The sequence below is a fragment of the Rhineura floridana genome, chromosome 1, assembly GCF_030035675.1.
Source record: "Rhineura floridana isolate rRhiFlo1 chromosome 1, rRhiFlo1.hap2, whole genome shotgun sequence".
Lineage (NCBI taxonomy): Eukaryota > Metazoa > Chordata > Lepidosauria > Squamata > Rhineuridae > Rhineura > Rhineura floridana.
Genome location: NC_084480.1, coordinates 211,421,731 through 211,445,434, shown reverse-complemented (window position 1 = coordinate 211,445,434; position 23,704 = coordinate 211,421,731). Strand labels below are relative to the sequence as shown.

Below are 23,704 nucleotides of genomic sequence, written 5' to 3'. Positions count from 1 at the left end.
GTTTTCTCACCTGTGGTTTGCTGCCCTGGGCTCCTTTTGAGGAGGAAGGGCAGGATATAAATTTAATAAATAATAACACCTGCTGAAATCCCCTTTTCTGTACAACTGTTAAATAAGAACCCAATCCCCTTCTGCATCTGAGCACCATAGCTAGAGCTCTGCCATCTGGCTTGCACGCCTTGAACCTTATTTCATTAACAATTTGGATCTGGGGTGGAGTACCTGAGCTCCTCCAGATGTTGTTGAACTCCAGCTCCCATCATAGCTCCAGCCCCAGCCATCATAGCAGACTGTAGTCCAACAACATCTGGAGGGCCACAGGTTACCCATCCTGATTTAAGACGTTTCTGCCCTTCAGTTGAAATCCCATAAGACACTTGTGTGTGAGTTTGGTTGGCTGGCTAGCTTTCTTTTTCTCGGGCCTCGTTTTGAATCATATTCCAAAATGGAGTATTAAGCCCTGGTGGTAGTTCAGTGATGAAAGGCAGTCTGCATAGAGAGATGCTCATGGCTTTGGAAATAATTAGTGGTGCAAATGGAGGTTTTTGTCTTGCTCTCTGTAGGTGATTACAGAAGGTTATTTGCTGTGGTAACATACCACAATGTGCATATAACTATTTGGTAAATTTGTCATCTGTATTATGTTGGCGTGGAGAATCTTCTATATCTACAAAAGCAGAATTGTGGTATGATTTTCCTCACTTCATGGCTGGACAATACACATGACCAGTTTATCAAAACATCTTGATGAGATCGTTTCATAAATGATCACTTGTATTTGCCCTTTGTTACTCTTATATATAGTTTCCAGGACATTGGGTGGATACAGACAATCATCTGCACCTGACATGGGGTAAAATTATCCTTGCTGTTTGTCAAGATGACATGAAAACCAAGGCAACATTGTTGTTGGTAAACATTAATTATAAATGTTTTCCACTCTGTATTGTTCACGTGTTGAGAAACTGAGCCACAGATGTGTGTGTAGTGGGGCACTCACTAAAACCACACCCCATACTTTTTGTTCCTATTTGAAAACTGTCCTGTGGGTGGCAAAAACACAATGAACACAGGGGGAGCCGCTCTCTTTCTGCATCTCTATGGAGCATGCCTTATGACATTTTGTAGCATTAGCAGCACCCAGATCAGCAAGTGCTGATTGCATTGAGGATTGAGGCTCCTTGTGCTCAGCCTAGCACTGAAAACAAGTTTCATAGTTGAGGCCTGCTGATGAAATCTGGCTCAAAGTAAATCCTTTCTTCCTTCCAAAGAGAAAGAGGGGATTATTACATTTATTTTAACATCAAAAGCACCAAGGAGGGATTTGGAAGCCATGCTATTCCCATGTGATCATGGCATCTTGCAGAGCTGTTACATGCTAGTGCCCACCTATACAATAGTGCAAGGGCAAACCCAATTGGCATTTTTACACATCATCCTAGAAGCGCCTTCAAGCCTCTCTTGCCCTATCTTGTATGGGAGGGAATGGTCCCTGCTTGCTTAAAGGAGGAGGTGGTAAGACCCCACCTTAAGAAATATTCTGTGAATTCAGAAAATTGAAACTACTGACTCCTAATGCTCTCTTGTGGGCAAGGTTCTTGAATGGGTGGTCACTGACCAGATCCAGGCTCTCTTGGATGAGACTTGATTTTCTAGATCCATTTCAGTTGAGGTTCAGGCCTGGTTTTTGAACAGAAACTGACTTGGTTGACCTGTATGATGACCTTTGTTGGAACAGAGACAGGGGGAGTGTGAACCTGTTGATTCGCCTTGATTTCTCAATACCATTGATCATGGTTGTTATGTGCCTTCAAGTTGATTTCGACTTGAGGCGAGCCTTTGAATCAGTGACCTCCAATAGCATCTGTTATAAACCACCCTGTTTAGATCTTATATGTTCAGGTCTGTGGCTCCCTTTATGGAATCAACCCATCTCTTGTTTTCCCTTCCTCTTTTTCTACCCCCTTCCATTTTTCCTAGCATGGATGCCTGTAAATCCAAAGTAGGAGTTAGCAGCCATGGTGCTATGTCCCACAACCTGCAAACCCATGCATTCCTTTTTAACCTTTTCTCCCTTAGCTGGCTGATTTGTGGCTAGATGGCAGTCCAATGTTGATTACTCTATGGGCATGTTTACACGGGTAGATGCTTGCTACATTCCTGCTATGTGGCCAGTAGTTCTGCACAAGAAAGAAGCCCCTTTCTGGCAGAAATGAAAGTGGTGAAGGGGAATATTGTTTTGATATCACAGTGAAAGCCATGCAAGCTGCAAACTATTCCATGCTTCTGCCAGTCTTTAGCAAACGAGAAGAGGTGCAGCACAAGGCATAATGAAGACTGTACAAGTTGCATTTCTTTTCTGGCCATTATTATTATTCGTTTCACTTCATGATTATTACTGAAAATAATTTTGTCGTATAGAGGAGGTGGGAGTTAAAAAATGATAAGCTCCAGGTGTCAAATACGCTAGGTACGCCACTGTTCAGCTGAAATCTGGCTTCCTGTAACTTGAGTCTAATATTCCAAGTCCTGCACTCTGGGATGACCAAGAAGAGATCTGGCCCTCCTCTGTGTGACATGCTTTCAAATACTTGAAGAGTGCTATCATATCTTACCTCAGTCTCCTCTTCTCAAGGGTAAACATGCCCAGTTCTATCAGTCTTTCCTGATAGGGCTTTGTTTCCAGTCCCCTGATCATCCTTGTTGCCCTCCTCTGAAACTGTTCCAGTGTGTATGCATCCTTCTTAAAGTGTGGTGTCCAGAACTGGATGCAGTACTCATGAGGCCTAACCAGTGCCGAACAGAGGGGAACTAATACTTCATGCAAGTTGGAAACTGTATTTAATGCTGCCTAATACAGCATTTGCCTTTTTTGTAGCCACATCGCACTGTTGGGTCATATTCAGCTTGTAATCAACAACAATTCCAAGATCCATCTCAACTGTAGTACTGCTGAGCCAAGTGTCCCCCATCTTATAACTGTGAATTTGATTTCTTTTTCCTGAGTGTAGAACTTTGCATTTATCCCTGTTAAATTTCATTATTTTGTTTTCAACCCAGTGCTCCAGCCTATCAAGATCATTTTGAATTTTGATCCTGTCTTCCAGGGTATTAGCTATCTCTCCCAATTTTGTGTCATCTGCAAATTTGATAAGTGTTCTCTGCACATCTTCATCCAAGTCATTAATAAAAATGTTGAAGAGCACTGGGCCCAGGACTGAACCCTGTGGTTTGTTGTTATATGCCTTTCAGTCAATTACAACTTATGGCAAACCTGTGAATCTTTTTTAATAAATTCATAGGGTTTTCATGATAAGTGGTATTCAGAGATGGTTTACCATTGCCTTCCTCTAAGCCTACAGCACCCGGTATTCCCAGGAGGTCTCCCATCCAAGTACTAACCAGGTCTGACCCTGCTTAGCTTCTGAGATCAGACGAGATCGGGCGTGTTCAGGGTAGTATGGCCATAGGTGAATCCTGTGGTACCCTGCTCATTATTTCCCCCTAGTTTGAGAAGGAACCATTGATAAGCACTCTTTGAGTGCGATTCTGTAGCTAACTGTGGATTCACCTGATAGTTGTTCCATCCAGCTTACATTAGGTATCTTGCTAACAAGAATATTATGGAGCACTTTTTCAAAAATCCACAACATTCCCATCATCTACCAGAGAGGTTACCTGATCAAAAACTTTCCATTGTAACTTTGATTTTAGTTTTGGCAAGTATGGTATCTTTTCCAATTGCCCAGTTTGACTTGTATTCCGCTAATTAACTATGATACCAATATTTATGAAATAATGAGTTTCTAAAACTAAATAATTCCCATGGAAAAATATAAGAGGATATTTTCTATCCTATATCACTTCATGAAGACGTTATATACACACATGCACACCAGACAAGTGTACCCAATGCATTTTTTCCTTCCATGGGGAAGTTGAGGATGAGAGATAGTGGCTTTTTTCAGATCATCCCAGTGAACTCATGGCTATGGTGATATTTAAACCCAAAAGTAAATCCCACTGTATTCGATTGGGCTTATTCCCAGGAAAGTGTGTATTTGATTGTAGCCTTAGCCATTACACTTTGTCATCCTTGTAACTGAGTGAAACACTTCCTGCAACTTAGAGTGTGGCGACTTTCTTGTATGACAAAAGTGTCTATAGATCCTTGTTTCTAGTTGCAGAGAAATTTAAATATTTCTAGACTGTCTCACAAAATCAGCAGACTTACCATGATCCTCTCCTTTTGGTGAGGATAGCTCAGAATACATATTTTGCATGCAGAAGGCCCAAGGTTCAGTCCCTGGCATCTCCAGCTTGATAAAAGGATCAGGTAGCAGGAAGACCTCTGAATGGGACCCTGGAGAGCCACTGCCAATCAGAGTGAAATGGATAGTTGTGGTCAGAGTGGGAGGCAGGTAGGGAAGATTGAGGTATCCTGGTCACTCGTCTACAGTACCAACCCACTTACAAGCACATGTGTGGGAAATACAGTAATACAACTGAAATAAGAAACTATAACTCTGAGACGTTGGTGAGTGGGTGGATTGAATACTTGATAACATATAGGGTGGTATTTGCTAGTCCTACTCAGAGTAAACCCTGAGTTGAAGTTAAACTTAAATATTAGACAGGTGTCATCTCTGTTATCTTTTCGGTGCCTACTGAAGACCTTCCTCTTTCAACAAGCCTTTTAAGTTGAGACCTTATCCCAGTCTGCATCTGTGTTGGAATTGCTTTTTAATATGCTTTTAAACCTTTTTTTAAAAAAAACAATATATTTTTTAACCTTTTTTAAAAAAAATCTTCAAAGCTTTAAAAAATGTTTTTATAGTAGTTTTGTTTTAATGTATTTTAATGTCTGTTTTTATGATGTTTTAAAGTGTTTTTAGTGATTTTGTTTGTTGCCCTGTGCTCTTGCTGGGAGGAAGGGTGGGATATAAATCAAATAATAAATAAAATAAATAAATAAACGGTACTAACTTAGGTTTATTAATTGCAATGGGTTTACTCTGAGTAGGAATACAACTCAGTGCTGGGTTTTTACCAGGTTTTTTAAAAATCAGAAATTAGTTACTTTGTTTTCCAAGCCAAGCATTCCTCCATGAGCACCCCTCATGTCATGCTTATTTATTTATGTTCTATTTCTGTTTTTTCCTGTACTGTTCTCATAGGAAATTGCTTTCTACTCAGCTAGGCTATTGATCCATCTAGCTTGGTAGTGTCAGCATTGACTGGCAGTGCCACGTTTCAGACAGGGGTCTTTCCCAGCCCAGCTTAGAGATGATAGTAAAGATGGACTTATCTGTCAATTCTGGTTGCTCTTCATTTCTCATTTTTCCAATCTTAAGCTCAGTTCTTCACATTTCTACATCAGTTTTCATTAAAAAAAAAAAAAGTCCTCAGGAAGAATTTGTCAGTGTTTTAGTGCACATTTCTCCTAACATACACGTTTTGTACGCAATTTTGTCTGATATATACAGTTTTGCAAACAAATATAATGGATGGTATTTAATGCTAGTCCCACCTGGAGTAGATCCATTGAAGTTAAGAGACATGACAAACTTAGGTTTATTAAGTTCAGTGGGTCTACTCTGAGTCGGACTTAGTTGAATGTCATCCAATGTATGTTAAATGTTATTTTTACTACTATATGATTTTTTATGTACACTTCCCCCTAATATACATATTTTTGTAGACATTACTTGGTTGGACAACTGCATCACAAAATTTGGAGAACTATGAATTTAAAGGGATAGCTGTGTTTCCGTTTACTGTTGTTTCAAAGTGTGAATTAGGTAGGTTTGCATCAAAATCATAACCAAACCAAATTTCTCCTCCAACATCAGACCTGGAACCTTTTGCATGCAAAGCAGGTGCTCTGCCACTGAACCACATATCCCTTCCCCTTAATAGGGTTTTATGTTTAATTCTCACATTATACTGTTCAGTGTGGTCAGAAATGTCATGTCTGCAACATAAGAGTGTTTTCACTTGAAACACCTTGGTTTTTAATCCTGCTGAGGAACTGCTTAAGTTCCCTTCTGCACTGCATTTAGCTAAAATATTTTAGGGAAAACAAAACAAAAACATCTCACTTCTAAAGGGATTAACCTAAAGAGGCTGTTGTACTATGGGGGAAATGCAAGAATTCAAAATTCTGCCCTGTTTGTAACATTCTGTCCCCCCTCTCTTGTCAATACCATATTGCCTTAGTGTGATTCCTGCCCTTCAGCATCTCTCAGGTTTTCCTTGGTTACTTATGGATTGAATTTTCTATAGTTAAAGCTGCTGAATAAAAACTGCATTATTGAATAGTTATTGAATAGCTATTGAATAGCTCAGTTAACACCAGCGAGTATTTTCTCATCCATTCACCCCACAGCATTTCCCCAGGAAAGCCAGCAGGTCTCATGCTGGCAAAGTGCCCTCTGCTGCCTGCAGTAGAAAGAATTGCCAACAGAACTATAGTGTGCATGGAGCATCACATGCACAAACAAAAGCAGATGTAGTCAGCTTTCTAAGGAAAGGAAAAGGGAGAGCAGAAGCATGGATATAGAAGGCATGTTCAACCATCCCAGACAGAAGGGAATTGACTCTGCTTAATGCTCATGGACATTATCCAGGGCCTGTCAACGGTGACATTTTAAAACAGATTTAAGTGTATAGGCATGCACATTGCATTAAGACTGTACCACCTCCAATTGCATCTCCAGGATTACCTGTCTAAAAGCTGCCTCACATCAGAATCTGCTCACACATGGAAGACTAACAGATAAAAGATAAGGTGCAAAGCCTTCTGTGATATGCAAGCTTTCTAAGCAAAGAGAAATTTTGATGTATTAGGCACATTCAATTAAGTGATTTCCTCACTTGTGCAGATTCATTGGTCTACTTCTATTTTGGCACCACATTAGAACCCTTGAAATATCCCTTCAAAAATCCACAGCGCATGAGATACTGTTTACTCTTTCTGCTCAGTTTCTGTTTGCATTTCCTCAGCCTACATTGAACACCTCCACCCCCTAGCCCACATTTCATTGGAAATCAGGCCTGGACACCAACCCTCCTTTTCATTATGAACTGAGGAGAGGTGCAAAGATCTTATCGTTGGAAATAACCACAACAGTGGCTGATATGTATACCTTTTCCTCCTTGATGAGAGGGGACAGAGGCTGGGGCATGCCTGCACTTGTCTCCTTCTACGCTTTAAGATGTGGTAGCCATTTTGTGCTGTGCCATGCCCTATGGCAGCCATCTTATGACTGCCACGCACACCACTTTCTCCAAATTCCAAATTGGCCTTTGGTCCAAAAAAGATGGCGGCCCCTAATTTATATGAAGCCATTGGGAATGGTCTTTAGGAGACAAGGTAGGCTGGTGACACTCAGCTCTATTTCTGCATAACATCTGAATCAGGAGAGGCAGTGCAGATCCTGGATTTTTAATTGAATGTAGCAGTGCACTAAATGAGATAAAATAATCCTGGCAAGATGGAAGCTCTGTGGGTGAGTGGTTCCCATGTCTGAGAAACTGGCCAACTGCCTGCTCTGGATGGGGTTGCACTTCCTCTAAAGGAGCAAACACAGTCTGGTGATGCACCTGGATCCATCTTTGTCAAAGGAGTCCCAGATGGTCTTGGTGGCTAAGAATACATTTTACTAGCTTTGGCTAGCACAATAGCTGCAGCCATTTCTGGGACAGTTTAACCGCAGCTGTCCAGGCATTAGCAACTTCACGACTGGATTTCTGCAAAGCACTCTATGTTATGCTTCCCTTGTGGCTGCTCCAGAAACCACGGTTCATGCAGAATGCTGCAGAATGATTGTTGAGAGGAGTGAGATCTTATTAGCATATTACATCACTGCTCAAAGATCTGCACTGACTGCCCATTTGTTACAAAACCAAGTTCAAGGTGTTATTATTAGTATATTAATCCTGTAACAGCTTTGGACCAGTTTACCTGAAGGATCACCTTGCTCCCTTACATGTCTACTTGGCTGCTTCAGTCTGTGGAATTTGCACTTTTGCAATTTTATTCCACAACTGTGAGGAGTCCATCTTTTAGTGTGGCAGCACCTATGCTTTGGAAAGCCCTGCCTATTAACATTATTTTAATTTTAAATTTTATTTAAAAGCATTTATAAACAGCTTGTTTTAAAAAACTGTAAGTGGTGTACAACATAAAAACAATAAACAATGCAATTTAAATAAAAAATAAAACATGAAACCAGTAAAACAGTAGTATTAGAGCACATAGAAACAAATGAAAATAGGAATTCGGGGAAACAAAAACAGGATCTAATCTTATGGGTCAGGGAAAACCTGGGCAAAAAATTACTCTCACTTTATAGTTTTAGATGCCTGCTAAAACTTTTTTTATGCCAGAGAGCCTGCCTAGATATATAATTTAGTTATGTATGCTTGCTTTTAAAATGATGCTATTTTTTCTGTTTATTATAGTAAGAGGTGCTAGTGAGACCACTCCTGAAGAGACCCTCCCTGGACCGAGAAAATCTTAATAACTATAGGCTGGTAGCAAATGTTCCATTCCTGGGCAAGGTCCTTGAATGAGTGGTTGTAGGCCAGCTCCAGACACTCTTGGATGAGACCTATTATCTGGATCCATTTCAGTTGGGTTTCAGGCCTGGTTTTGGCACGGAAACAGCCTTGGTCGCCTTGTATGATGACCTTTGTTGCGAGAGAGACAAGGGGAGTGTGACTCTGTTGATTCTCCTTGATCTCTCAGCGGCTTTCGATACCATTGACCATGGTATCCTTCTGGGGAGACTGGCTGAGTTGGGAGTGGGAGGTACTGCATTGCTGTGGTTCTGCTCCTACTTGGCAGGTCGCCTCCAGAAGGTGGTGCTTGGGGAACATTGCTCGACACCCTGGACTCTCCAGTATGGGGTTCCGCAGGGGTCAGTTCTGTCCCCCATGCTGTTCAACATCTACATGAAACCGTTGGGTGCAGTCATCCGGAGCTTTGGAGTGCGTTGCCATCAGTATGCTGATGAGACGCAGCTCTATTTCTCCTTTTCATCTTCTTCAGGTGAGACTGTCAATGTGTTGAACCGGTGCCTCACTGCGACAATGGACTGGATGAGGGCTAATAAACTGAGGCTCAATCCAGACAAGACTGAGATGCTGCTAGTGGGTGGTTTTTCTGACCGGATGGTGGATGTCCAACCTGTCCTGGATGGGGTTGCACTCCCCCTGAAGGAGCAGGTTCCTAGCTTGGGGGTTCTCCTAGAACCATCTCTGTCACTTAAGTCTCAGGTAGCCTTGGTGACATGGAGTGCCTTCTACCAACTCCAGTTGGTGGGCCAACTACGTCCCTGTCTAGACAGGGATAACCTGGCTTCAGTTGTCCATGCTCTGGTAACCTCCAGATTAGTTTACTGCAATGCACTGTACGTGGGGCTGCCTTTGAAGATGGTTCGGAAACTGCAGCTTGTGCAAAATGCAGCAGCCAGATTGGTAACAGGGACCAGACAGTCTGAACATATAAAACCGATTCTGGCCCACTTGCATTGGCTGCCTGTATGTTTCCGAGCTCTATTCAAGGTGCTGGTTTTGACCTATAAAGCCTTACATGGCTTGGGACCACAATACCTGGTGGAATGCCTCTCCCGATACGAACCCACCCGTACACTGCGATCAAGATCAAAGGCCCTCCTCCGGGTGCCTACTCAAAGGAGTCCCAGGAGTCCAGGAGGGACTTAATACTGGGAACGATCTATCGTCCCCCTGATCAAAATGCTGAGGGAGACCTTGAGATGAGATATGAAATTGAGGAAGCATCCAAACTAGGAAATGTGGTAGTAATGGGTGACTTCAACTACCTGGACATAGACTGGCTGCATATGTGTTCCAGTCATGACAAAGAAGCAAAGTTTCTAGATATTCTAAATGACTATTCCCTAGACCAGTTGGTCATGGAACCGACCAGAGGGACGGCAACCCTGGACTTAATCCTCAGTGGGGACCGGGACCTGGTGCGAGATGTAAGTGTTGTTGAACCGATTGGGAGCAGTGACCACAGTGCTATTAAATTAAACATACATGTAACTGGCCAATTGCCAAGAAAATCCAACACGGTCACATTTGACTTCAAAAGAGGAAACTTCACAAAAATGAGGGGATTGGTAAAAAGAAAGCTGAAAAACAAAGTCCAGAGGGTCACATCACTCAAAAATGCTTGGAAGTTGTTTAAAAACACTATATTAGAAGCTCAACTGGAGTGCATACCGCAGATCAGAAAAGGTACCGCCAGGGCCAAGAAGATGCCAGCATGGTTAACAAGCAAAGTCAAGGAAGCTCTTAGAGGCAAAAAGTCTTCCTTCAGAAAATGGAAGTCTTGTCCGAATGAAGAAAATAAAAAAGAACATAAACTCTGGCAAAAGAAATGCAAGAAGACAATAAGGGATGCTAAAAAAGAATTTGAGGAGCACATTGCTAAGAACATAAAAACCAACAACAAAAAATTCTATAAATACATTCAAAGCAGGAGACCATCTAGGGAGACGATTGGACCCTTGGATGATAAGGGAGTCAAAGGTGTACTAAAGAACGATAAGGAGATTGCAGAGAAGCTAAATGAATTCTTTGCATCTGTCTTCACAGTGGAAGATATAGGGCAGATCCCTGAACCTGAACTAACATTTGCAGGAAGGGATTCTGAGGAACTGAGACAAATAGTGGTAACGAGAGAGGAAGTTCTAAGCTTAATGGACAATATAAAAACTGACAAATCACCGGGCCCGGATGGCATCCACCCGAGAGTTCTCAAAGAACTCAAAGGTGAAATTGCTGATCTGCTAACTAAAATATGTAACTTGTCCCTTGGGTCCTCCTCCGTGCCTGAGGACTGGAAAGTGGCAAATGTAACGCCAATCTTCAAAAAGGGATCCAGAGGGGATCCTGGAAATTACAGGCCAGTTAGCTTAACTTCTGTCCCTGGAAAACTGGTAGAAAGTATTATTAAAGCTGGATTAACTAAGCACATAGAAGAACAAGCCTTGCTGAAGCAGAGCCAGCATGGCTTCTGCAAGGGAAAGTCCTGTCTCAGTAACCTATTAGAATTCTTTGAGAGTGTCAACAAGCATATAGATAGAGGTGATCCAGTGGACATAGTGTACTTAGACTTTCAAAAAGCGTTTGACAAGGTACCTCACCAAAGGCTTCTGAGGAAGCTTAGCAGTCATGGAATAAGAGAAGAGGTCCTCTTGTGGATAAGGAATTGGTTAAGAAGCAGAAAGCAGAGAGTAGGAATAAACGGACAGTTCTCCCAATGGAGGGCTGTAGAAAGTGGAGTCCCTCAAGGATCGGTATTGGGACCTGTACTTTTCAACTTGTTCATTAATGACCTAGAATTAGGACTGAGCAGTGAAGTGGCCAAGTTTGCTGACGACACTAAATTGTTCAGGGTTGTTGACCCAGTCAAATGTCGACCCAGTGTGCGGCAGCTGTGAAAAAGGCAAATTCCATGCTAGCGATAATTAGGAAAGGTATTGAAAATAAAACAGCCGATATCATAATGCCGTTGTATAAATCTATGGTGCGGCCGCAGTTGGAATACTGTGTACAGTTCTGGTCGCCTCATCTCAAAAAGGATATTCTAGAGTTGGAAAATGTTCAGAAGAGGGCAACCAGAATGATCAAGGGGATGGAGCAACTCCCTTACGAGGAAAGGTTGCAGCATTTGGGGCTTTTTAGTTTAGAGAAAAGGCGGGTCAGAGGAGACATGATAGAAGTGTATAAAATTATGCATGGCATTGAGAAAGTGGATAGAGAAAAGTTCTTCTCCCTCTCTCATAATACTAGAACTCGTGGACATTCAAAGAAGCTGAATGTTGGAAGATTCAGGACAGACAAAAGGAAGTACTTCTTTACTCAGCGCATAGTTAAACTATGGAATTTGCTCCCACAAGATGCAGTAATGGCCACCAGCTTGGATGGCTTTAAAAGAAGATTAGACAAATTCATGGAGGACAGGGCTATCAATGGCTACTAGCCGTGATGGCTGTGCTCTGCCACCCTAGTCAGAGGCAGCATGCTTCTGAAAACTAGTTGCTGGAAGCCTCAGGAGGGGAGAGTGTTCTTGCACTCGGGTCCTGCTTGCGGGCTTCCCCCAGGCACCTGGTTGGCCACTGTGAGAACAGGATGCTGGACTAGATGGGCCACTGGCCTGATCCAGCAGGCTCTTCTTATGTTCTTATGTTCTTATGAAGGGAAGCTGGGAGTCTGGCAACCAGGGAGAGGGCCTTTTCAGTGGTGGCCCCCAAATTATGGAATGATCTCCCTGACAAGGTATGCCTGGTGCCAACACTGTTATCTTTTCGGTGCCAGGTCAAGACTTTCCTCTTCTCCCAGGCATTTTAGCATGTGTGTTAATTTTTTTTTAATTTTTAAATTGTGTTTTAAATTGTTTTTAAGATATGTGTTTTAAAATTTGTATATTTGTTTTGATGTTTTTAGTTACTGTAAACCGCCCAGAGAGCTTCGGCTGTGGGCGGTATATTACAATAAATAAATAAATAAATTATAGATGAATATTTTATATTGCTTTATGTACACCAGAGATTTTTTTTATTAAAATGGTTTATATTTTTTTCTAAATGAATAAATTTAGAGAATCATAAATATTGCAGGCATCTTCTCAGTCATGAATTATCTGTAACATAACCCAAAACAAAGTCGGATTTCAATTCATTTTAGGTCGAAAGTTCTTTTTTCCAAGCCAACAAGAAATACAGGAAGAGCCAAATTGTTCAAGTCTAAATCAAAGAAAACGTTTGTAAGAGTTCCTAAAGCTGCCTGAGTTCTTCTGTGTAATGTTAACACTGTATTAGCATCTAGTTTAACTGCCTGATTATGTGTTGTGTAAAGAAGCAGAACACGAATTTCTCAGTGGACCTCTTCATTTGCATGTTATATGCTTTTGCATATTTCCAAAAGCGAGTAATTAGTTCCCAATCTATTCATGAATTCACATAATTAGCAAAATGCTTTTGGTGGTTGCCTAATAGAGATGTTAGTGTATTTAAAAGTTTAAGGAAACAAACAACAAATCAATACGGCTTCATTTTCTGAACTATATCTGGGTTCCATAGTAATTCCCTATGGAAGATGAACCTTTGGCAATGAACATATAAACCATAGCCTTTTTTTTTAAAGGAGGTGCTGCAGTCAAGCCTATCTAGGAACCACATAACAGTGTACAATCTGGAAGCTGTCTGCTATCAACCCAAATGTGTATGGGTGTCTTATGATTAGTTGGTGGTAAGGGAAAGGTGCTTTGCACATGCTCAGAGAGAGTTATTTTTGCTCCAGCTCTTAGAGGAACAAAAGAGGTTCTTGGTCTGAACTCCTGCTAAATAAAACCATCTGACAAACAGTTTAAAGCTACCCTAAAACGTGTGGTGTCCAGGAGTCTTCTTAATCTGTCTGCAACACAATCCAGAATCATGCATTACCTCTGGAGTGTAGGTGCTACCAAAAATAGCTTCCCCAGAGTCAAAGCTCCAAATTTCAATCATGACATAGACAACCGCTGATCACATCATAGGGGGTTGGAGTCGATGACCTTATCGGACCCTTCTGACTCTACTATTCTATATACACTTCCCAAGTCAAGTGGTTACTTCCCAGATCAACACCACAGCCTTCCCCCCCACCCCCTGCTGCTTCAAGACACAGCGTTGCTGGTGATGTTAGGAGAGCCAACCCAAACAGAAACCAAATCTGTGAATGCTGGGTAATGATTGCTAAAACATATGCTTTACTTACTTACATACTTATTTCATTTATCACCTTATGCCAAAAGTCCCAAGGAGACTTACAGTAAAACAAGTGATACAACTCAAATACAATATTAGGAGGCTGGTGAAATGCTACAACAGGAGGCCTGCTGTTGGCTCTAGCAAGATGTTCAGAGTTGGCCAGCAATGGGTAGCTCTCCCTGATTGCTCGGTGATAGTTAGGAGATGCTGGATGGGAATCTACGACAAATGGTCGATTCCTCCTGTTGTAGCATTTTGCCAGCCTCCTAATTTGCACACACTGTTAGTGAGAGCTGTACTTAAGCCACCTGTCACCAATCCTGGGTCTCATCCATGTCACTCCAAACGCTGTATCACCTGTGTACCTCAGGGAGACAGCCACTTTTAAGAGCAGTAGGGCAGGCAGGACCTATTACATCAAACAGAACATCACCTGCAGGTCCTGCAATATAATTTACATCATCGAATGCAAAAGACCAGGATGTCATATCCAATACGTAGGAAAAACCACAACTGACCTACGCATGTGCTTCAGGAACCACAAGTTGGCAATCTTAACAAAAAAAGTGGAGCAACCAGTTGCAAAGCATTTTAACATTGAGGGTCATAGCCTGTTGGACTTTTCCATAAGAACGATAGAGATGCCAGCAGATCCAGCAGCATTGACCAAAAGGGAGAACTTTTGGATATACGCTCTGGATACATTGGCACCACATGGCCTGAACCTGGAGGACAGTACCACCACTACTTAGCTTCTGCAAATGAAGCCCCTCTGAGCATTCCGTCCTCAAAGCGCTATAACTGCCACCTTGGTAACAGCATTTGTATGTTAGCAGCTGATGAAGGCAGAAGCTGAAACGTTTTGCTAATACAATAAAAACCTCTGTTTTGTTAATCACAATTACGTTCATATATATTTTTAGGTGATTAACGGAATCCTTATAGGGATCCAGAGCAAGCTTGAGTGAAGTTCTGTTTGTTGCTTTCAAAACTGTCATATAAATATATATATTCACAGTAATAATAAAAATACTCCAATGAACATACAATAATTCTCAATATAATAAACCAACCTACCCCAGGCTAATCTTATCAGAACAGCCAGAAATTAAGAAAAATGTGAAAGAGTGAATAAGGATTTCTTGAGTTACAATGAGATAAGACACAGCCCAATTTTGCATTGTATCTAATACCCTATGAAAGCACGTTAGATAGGTTTCTTATGGGATCTGTTGCCTATTACAGTCCAGTATAATGACTGGAACACTTTAAAAGTATGAAACGGGTGGATACTCAGCCCTTGAGCATACAAATGGATGTTCTACACATGGACCTAGTGAGGAAAGGTGTGTTTAAGAGCAGTTTTCCAGATGAACATGTACTGGATAAAGAATAGCAGAAGAATTGTGCTCATACACTTCTTTGTACTTCATAAAGAAACCCAGTCCTAGGAATCATGCACACCACCCATGATAGAAGAAAGATAGGATGTAAATGTAATAAAATAAAGCAATGACTCCCAATTCAGCAGAGGACCTACACATGACTCCTAGTTAAGGAGCTGGCATATGTGCAACTGACTACTTGAAAACATCTATTGGGATGCCAACTCCTACCAAAAAATTGCATTGCCTGTAGTTCATTTTAATTCAGATTTCTATATTTTCCAGTATAGGTTAAAAACCATCCTGTAGTTTAACATGATTGACAGAGGATGGATCCAAGGGCAATGATTATCAAGACCTGTTTTGTATATTTGCAAGTACTTTTTAATAGAATCCCATTTATAGCGATGAAGGACTCGTTCATAGATATGCATTCACCATTTTCTCTTTTAACACCCAAGTGAATTATTCTGCCAACCTCTGAAAAAGTGCATGTTCTCACAGTGCTTTGTGCTAGAGGAAAACAATTACGCCGAATAAGGTAGACTAGCTCTGTTATTGCGGTACATAAGACTTTGATTACATACTGCCAAGATTCATACCAGCCTAGTAGTTGTTGACAGATAAAGTAACAAAAATGAAACTCATTTATTTTTTCTTTATTGAGACCTCAAGGTAAAGCAAATTTTCAGGTCTTTGTACTTACTGCATGGAAAGAACAGAGCCTGACAGTCAAAGTGTGCCAGTCCAGAAATCTAAATTAAACCTAGTTTCATATCAAAGTTTCATTTAGTCTCTGAAAAGGAGCTGCAGCCTGGATTCCTTTTTTATATATAAAAAATCTAAAACAGATATACTGTCGATTGCTGCAGTGTGTCTTGGATGTGTTATCCTGGTCATATGTTTGATTCTTGCATGCTTTTTTTTTTTGCTCTTAAAAAATATGGGTGCAAATACATCTGTATTTTCCAAGAAGTTGTTTAATGTGTGGATAGCACTTTTTTCATTCCAATAATAAAACTTATAAACAGAAAAAGTATTATCAGTTATAAATTGTCAAACATGGTAGTGGCACTTTACAGAGTAACATAAACAAAAAGCTCTCTGCCCCATCTAGCTTACAATTGCAGCAGGTTAATGCCCAAAGGAGCTTAGAACAACATATGAGATCAATGACAAAATGAGATCCCTTCTATTTTTACCAAGGCTGAATTCTTTGGAGGGATTCAGGCCTCCCAGTCCTTCATAGGTATGCCACTGCTATCAGTGGAGGGACCTCTTAAGCTGGTACAACTACTATATCAAGATCTATGTTAACGTTACACCAGAGATAAGGAGCCTGAATCCCTCCCAATGTTGATAGACTCCCATCATCCCTGACCATTGACAATGCTGATTGGGACTGATGGGAGAGTCCAATATCTGGAGGGTCTATGGGTCCCCTATCCCTGTATTACACCAACACTATGGCAATATCTAGATGTCGGACTCTATATTAGGAGGATGGGAGAAAATCTGATTCATTTAAATCTGTTTGCATTTAAAGGAGAACCTACCCAATCTGCACTTTCCAAAACAACAAATAAACTGAAACACAGCCATCCTTCAAAGTTCACAATTCTGTGAATTTTGAAAAGCAATTCTCCAGCCAAGTAATGTGTTCAAAAATGCATATACTGGGGTAAGGTCTGCATAAAAGCCCATATATTAATGGAACAACATATTAAATACATTATATTAGGGGAAATTACTTTGCAAAAAGTGTGTATATTAGGAAAATTTGCACCAAAATGATGATGAATTTTCATGAGGACTTTTTTTTTTTTTTAAAGCAATCTCTGAACATAAGACTGGGGAAATGAGAAACTAAGAGAAACCAAAGTTGTCAGATTTGCCCATCGCTACTCTGCACTAATGGGGAGTTCTGCATGGGTGGGAAGGCATTTCATTATTGTCAGCACAGAAAGATGAAAGGAGTCTAGTATAAATCTGAACTATAATAATCCCTTCTTTTATGGCCAGTTGCCTTATGTATCCGTGGCAGTCCCTATTAGTGACGGGATGGTCCACTCCCCAAATCTAAGGGTACAAGGAGACCCCATTGCAGGACTAGAATAAAGAAGCCCATAAAGATAATATTGTGTGATAGCTGATGTAGTTCCTTTTTTCTTTGATCAATTTCATTAGTTCCTGGAGCACTATGTATGGCTAACTATGGAAATTGAAACTGCTAAATGAGTACTTTTATTCCATCAAAATCATTGTGTGGATGCTGAGCCCAAGTTAATACAATTGCTGTTCAGATTAATGAGGCAGCATTTGCAGCATCTCCTCTGTAATTAAACACTTCCATGGTTGGCAATAGCATTAAAGATGCACCAGATGTTGAAAGCTCAGTGGTGAAACTTGAAACTGTTAAAATTGAAGGGGGTCACCTGTGAAACACAATATTCTTAACAGTCACTTTCAGAGCCTACTCCAAGAATAATTTTGGTTTAGGATTAGGTTTAGGTAGTTTTTAATATTTTTTTTATCAATCATCTACATTTGAGAATTTTCTCATTAAGTTCTGAGCAAAAGTAACATAAACTGAACTTGTTTCCAAAATTACCTTTTCTGACCTTTCCCTAGATGATAATTATGAAACCAGTCAGCTTAGAAGACTTGTTTAAAAAAATCTTATAAAGTAGTAGCAGAAATGCCCCTCTTGCATGCCAGTGTCAAATTTCAAAATTAACATTTTGGTTCATGTGCTTCTAATAATCACTGACCCTTACTTCATGTACTTTCCACAGGAAATGAATGCAGCAGAAATTACTTTGACCCTCTGATGGATGAGGAAATAAACCCAAGGCAGTGTGGGATGGAGGTCAGCAAAGAAGGTGAGGCGGAATTAAGTATGTAATTTTTGTGTCAGAATATTCTTTCCCATTCATGGAAATGAGGTGACAAAGATCACAAATTCAGTTCCATTTAAATATCCAGCTTACAATTTAAATTATAAGTATTAGCCGTTCTAAATGTGATGGAAAGCCTTGGTAGTCTTTGATGAAGGGCAGTGTGTTTGTGGACAGATACAAGCGGCTCAGTGCAGTCTGGCACTCTGTTCACAGGTTGTGTTAAAAATGAGTTTCTTGAGTGTAGGCATAGAGGGGGGGAAATCACCTACCTCACCATTGCTAGTTAATTAAAAAATGGTTAAATTCCCTGGTCAAGACTAGCATAGCAAACTGTATAATTTTTGCGGGCCTGGCTTTGGATAATGATGCAGCAGAACTAAATTATTTTGACCATGTGGGTTCACAACCAGGATTTTGCTGAGAAAAGTATTTTCCTATACTTAAAATCTCATTGTGGTATGGAGGGGGTGCAGAACAGTTAGGAGAGTCTTCCTGTTTCTCTCTTTAAAATTTCCTTTTATAATCCAAGGGCACAGGTCAGGCTAAATACATTTTTAACGTTGCTCTTTTAAAAGAGAAAGAAACAGCACGGGAGACAAACATGCAGAGAGTCCAAAGTACCTGAATGGTACTTAGACTGATATGGTTCCTATATGAGGAAAGCTGGAAAAAAACCTGTGCCCATTCCCAACTCATTAACTCACTTTTATTTTTCAATCAAAGGACAAACAGGGACTTAGCTGTGGCTCAGAAGGTCCCAGGTTCAATCCTGACATCTCTAGGTAGGGCTGAGAATGTCCCTTGCCTGAAAGCCTGGAGAGCTGCTGTTAGTCACTGTAGACAAAGAAAGCTAGATGAACCAATGGTCTGACTTGGTATAAGGCAGTGTCATATGTTCTATATAATTAAGAAGGATAAGGTGTAAAAAACAGGTGAGGAAGCTGTGGCCCTCCAGAGGTTGTTGGACTCCTGTCATCCCTGACCATTGGCCACGCTGGCTGGGTCTGATGGAGTTGGAGAGCCACAGGTTACCTACTACCTGATGCAGAGGTACGACTTCTTGATTTCCATTGATTGCCACCCTTGTACAGTGGTTTGCAACAAGAGATCCATCCCTGCAAACCCTTCTGTAGCCAACTTTTTGATCCGTCAGCCCAGTATGGGCCTGCCATCTCAAACACTGATACCCAACCAGACACACGAACACATAGTATTGTCACTTCTTTGGGATACAAAAAAGGATGGTGTGGAACAAAAGGAACCAAATGACCAGTGCTTTCAGTTGGCCTGTGTGGTCACTTAGGCCAATTTGCTCTGGTGATCAGCCTCCACATGATCTTTTCTTCTTATTCATAGGCATTAAATTATCAATTTTGATCCAGCTAAAGCACTTATCTTCACCCACCCCTCTTCCAGCTTTTGAGATAAGGGGCGGGATCCATTAGTTGGTGCCATTTTGAAAGCATTCTGTCAACCTAACAGGCAGCATTGATTTGAGTTCATTCCTTGTCCACTATCAGCTGCTTTTACCGATCCAATTTTTCCCATGTCCAAAAATACTGATATCGACATTTTATTTCAAAATATTGATAGGAAATATTGATAAATGAAAGAAAATATCAATATTTTGAAAGAAAATATTGATAATTTGGAAGAAAATATTGGTAAAGGAAGAAAAGAACTGCTTCCTCCTTCTTCGCTATGACAAATACTGGTCAGTTTTCACATCAGCAAGCAACCAGAGAATGGCTGTCTTCCTTTTGGAAAGGAAACGAGGAAAGCAGTTTTCAGCTCCCCTCTCTGCCTAGAGTCAATGTGGGTGAGACTTGGCCTTTTTCCTCCCACTTGGAATTCGGATTATTTGAGTGGTGGGGGATGGCAGAGAGAGAGCTGTACTGCTATGTGAGTAAAAACAGCAAAAGAACAATATATTCAAGGGAATATCTGAGAGGGGAAAAACAGTGTTGGGGAAAGCCACTGAAGTCTGGAGCAAACAGGATTGCTCTGCAAAAATGGAGAATATGCAGACAATTGAAAAATCTGGTGCTAAAACCAAATTCAGCGGAATTCCACCCATCCCTAACTGAGAGTCTGAAATGCCATCCTAAAGATGTTCAGAATTGGGCTTTTGTCAATCTCCAGGGACTGGGACTTCCATTGTTGTGGTATAACCCACAACTTTCAAAGTAATAATTGTCTCTCACAATGAAGCAAGCCATGTGGTTCAAAGATCTATCTATCTGTCTGTCTGTTTATCTTATCTTGCCGTAAAATGTACAAATATACATAGAATAAATACGATCAAACCCATACCTTCCAGGAATGTTTCCAAAGATCCATTCAAATATTATCAAACTTGGTGTCTCCAGCCTTTTGGAATGGAGACTGAACAATGTAAGTTGAATAGAAAACATTCCCTTCAGTTGTTATGTGGAACAGACAAAAGCCCTTAGACAAGTTCATCCAATTTGTTTCTTTTGTTTGACTTAATATATTAGGTCTTCCTGTGTCTTGGGGAGCCATATCTAAATGGCTGTCTTTTTGATTTTTTCTTACCATGTCTCTGGCACAACTGTCACTTGAAAGCCATTTGAAAGCCCAGTATGTCAGACATGGGAGGCAGCCCCAGGTTGGTTGAGATCTACAGAACCACAGCACAAGACTGAGTTTTTCTTTATTCCAAACCTAATTACTTTGATCAGCATGACACCAGAGACTGGAAGAGAGAGCTTTGCATAAGATGTGTCCAGAAGACACAGTTTTATTTTTGAAAAGCCCAATTTATGATGATTTTCCTTCTTCTATCCCACATGCTCCTTTTTCTCTCTCTTTGAAACATACTGACTGGGGACTTCCGGGAAGTGGTGCTGGCTGGTGGTTGTCTCTGAGGGAGCTCTGCCTCAGAGGAAGCTTTTTCCAGGTTAAAAGCCAGCCAAGAGGAATCTTGGACTGGCTCAAATGTTCTCCAAGGTATAGGAGAACCGATCAGATCTCCCACAAGACTTCGTTGAGCTGTCGGCGGCTGGAATTGATCAGGAAATTCCTGAGATAAGAAGGCAAGCCGATCGGCTGAAGACGGAGTCTGGACTTCCACGCAAGCTGCACTGGGATAAAGCGAAGCGTTTTTTCTTTTTAAAAAAAAACGTTCTTAACCAGCGAGCCCACTTCTACCTAAATCTTATCATTCGGCTTAAATTACTGCAATAAAAGGGATTTGTTTATGAATCAGCAACTGAGAAACCTGGGTGAGTCATACCTTTTCTCTTTTAAATATAATTAAGGAAGAAAGAAAATATAAACAACTTATATACTTCTTTTACGACAAAAAGCTGGCTTGAATTTGGAGTTATAAAGTTTAAAAACGGATGAGAGGCAATTATTATATTTTGGACTAATTTTCTCTTTGGACTATTTCTTTTTGGATAAATCCGCTGCTCGTATATGCTAATAACTGTTTAGTCTTGGCAACCAGAATTGTTTTGCATTCTTGGATACAGATAAGAACTGCTGGCTGGATTTCAATAATAGGCCTGGAATATTAACTCTTTTTTCGGTGGAGAGAAAAAAGAAAAGAAATAGATTGCCTCTAGGTTCTGAAATAGTGATTAATATTAGAAATTAAAGGCTTATTTTTGAAAATGGCAACTAAAAAAACAACTAAGGGGCGAAGAGGTTCTATTGATACACAGGAAGAGGATATGCCCTCAGAAATGTTTCAAAAAATAATGGAAGGGATCAATGCTATAAAACAGGAGATGAAACAGGAAATGAATGAAATGAAAACTGAATTGACAGATATAAGAGACTATATTAAAACACAAGTGGATGAGATTAAAGGGACAATTGGGCAAATAAAGGAGGATGCAAAAAATACTAAAGAAAAGGTACAAACCTTGGAGAATAGAACAGATATATTAAATCTGGAATTAGAAAAAAATTTGGACTATGGGGCTGTGACTGAAATGAGAAGTAAAGAGCATTGTTTGAGATTCCGTGCAATCCCTGAGGAAACAGGTGAAGACATCAGAGATAAAATTGTTAATGCTTTAGTAAAATTTCTGGATTTGAATGAAGATCGGATGGAATTTGAAATAGACAAAGTTTATAGAATTAATTCCAGATATGCAACAATGAAAAAAATTCCAAGAGATGTGCTTGTTCATTTTGTAAAGAAAACGACCAGAGATATGGTATTACAGCAACATTTTAAATATACCTTTAAAATTGATGGTAAGGAAATACTGGTGTTGAAAGAAATCCCTATTAGACTTTTACGTAAGAGAAAAGAATATGCTTTCCTTACAGAAAAACTTAAGCAATGCAAAATTCAATTTAGGTGGGATGTTCCAGAAGGAGTGATTTTTACATTCAGACAACAGAAATATAGATTGAATACTGTTCAAAAAGCAAGGGACTTCCTGAGAAAAGCTTCAAAAGATATGGAAGAAGATAAACTCAAAGATATGGATATAGTTCCTGGGAAACAAAGTCAACAAGGATATGCAGAGGAGGGGAAGGAAGATGATGGATCAAAAGGAGTACCAGGCACATTTTAAAATACATGCTTAATGATGGATTACAAATACCTAACTTGGAATATAAATGGAGCTAACACGGCACAAAAGAGAAAGAAAGTGTTTCATTACTTGAAAAAATTAAAATTGGATATAATTTGTTTACAGGAAACTCATATTCAGAAGAAAGACTCCAAATATTTGATTTGTAAAAATTTGGGTGAAGAATTTATTTCAGCTGGACCAAAAAAAAAAAATGGAGTTGTTCTTTATATTAATCCACAATTGCTTCCTAAATTGGTATTACTGGATGATAGTGGTAGATTTGTGGGGGTTGAAATTACTTTACAAGGTACAAACATTTTGATAGTGGGTATTTATGCCCCCAATGAAGATAAAACAAGGTTTTATACAAGACTTATGGAAAAATTGTCAGAGCTTTCATATGAGCATTGGTGTGTCATGGGTGACTGGAATGGGGTAATCTCACCAAAAATTGATAGGCTTTCTGAAAAAAATATCAAAGAGACACAAGGTAAATTACCGAAGATTTGTTTTGAACTCATGGAACATTTAGAATTGGTGGATACCTGGAGATATATAAATGATAACGCAAAGGAATTTACTTATTTTTCAGAAAGACATAAAACATTTTCGAGGATTGATATGATTTGGATGTCTAAAATTTTAGCGAAGGATATCTTTAAAATGGATATATTACCAAAAACTTTTTCGGATCACAATCCCGTGATATTAACTTTAAAAAAAAAAATCTTGGATTTAGATGGAGACTAAATGAATCTTTATTACAGAATGATAAAGTAGTACAAGAATGTAAGAAGAAATTAAAAGAGTTCTTTGAATATAATTTATATAAAGGAACAAGTGAAAATATTGTTTGGGATACAAGTAAGGCATTTATGAGGGGATACTTTATTAAATGTAACTCTGAATTAAAAAAAAAGAAACAACAGAAAATGCAATTAATTTTGGAAGAAATAAAACAAAAAGAGGAAGAATTGAAAAAGAATCCAGCTAAAGTTTCTATTGTAAATCAAATTAAAATGTTACAGAAGCAAGTATCAATGTTGACAGTCAGAGAAATTGAAAGGAAATTA

General features: G+C 39.9%; 1 protein-coding gene and 1 non-coding gene across 8 annotated transcripts in view; one reads left to right on the top strand and one right to left on the bottom strand.

Moving 5' to 3' along the window:
* LOC133367599 (uncharacterized) overlaps nt 1-23,704 on the top strand; it is a 360,491-nt gene that overhangs the window by 95,673 nt on the left and 241,114 nt on the right. For all 7 annotated transcript variants that reach the window (XM_061591725.1, XM_061591699.1, XM_061591706.1 and 4 more), the window contains one exon: nt 17,968-18,054. In XM_061591725.1, coding sequence (XP_061447709.1) covers nt 17,968-18,054 — 87 coding nt within the window. The remainder of the gene's footprint in view (nt 1-17,967; nt 18,055-23,704) is intronic.
* On the bottom strand, nt 3,354-3,472 carry LOC133375748 (5S ribosomal RNA). Its single transcript, XR_009760314.1, has one exon. It is a non-coding gene; the product is annotated as a 5S ribosomal RNA (ribosomal RNA).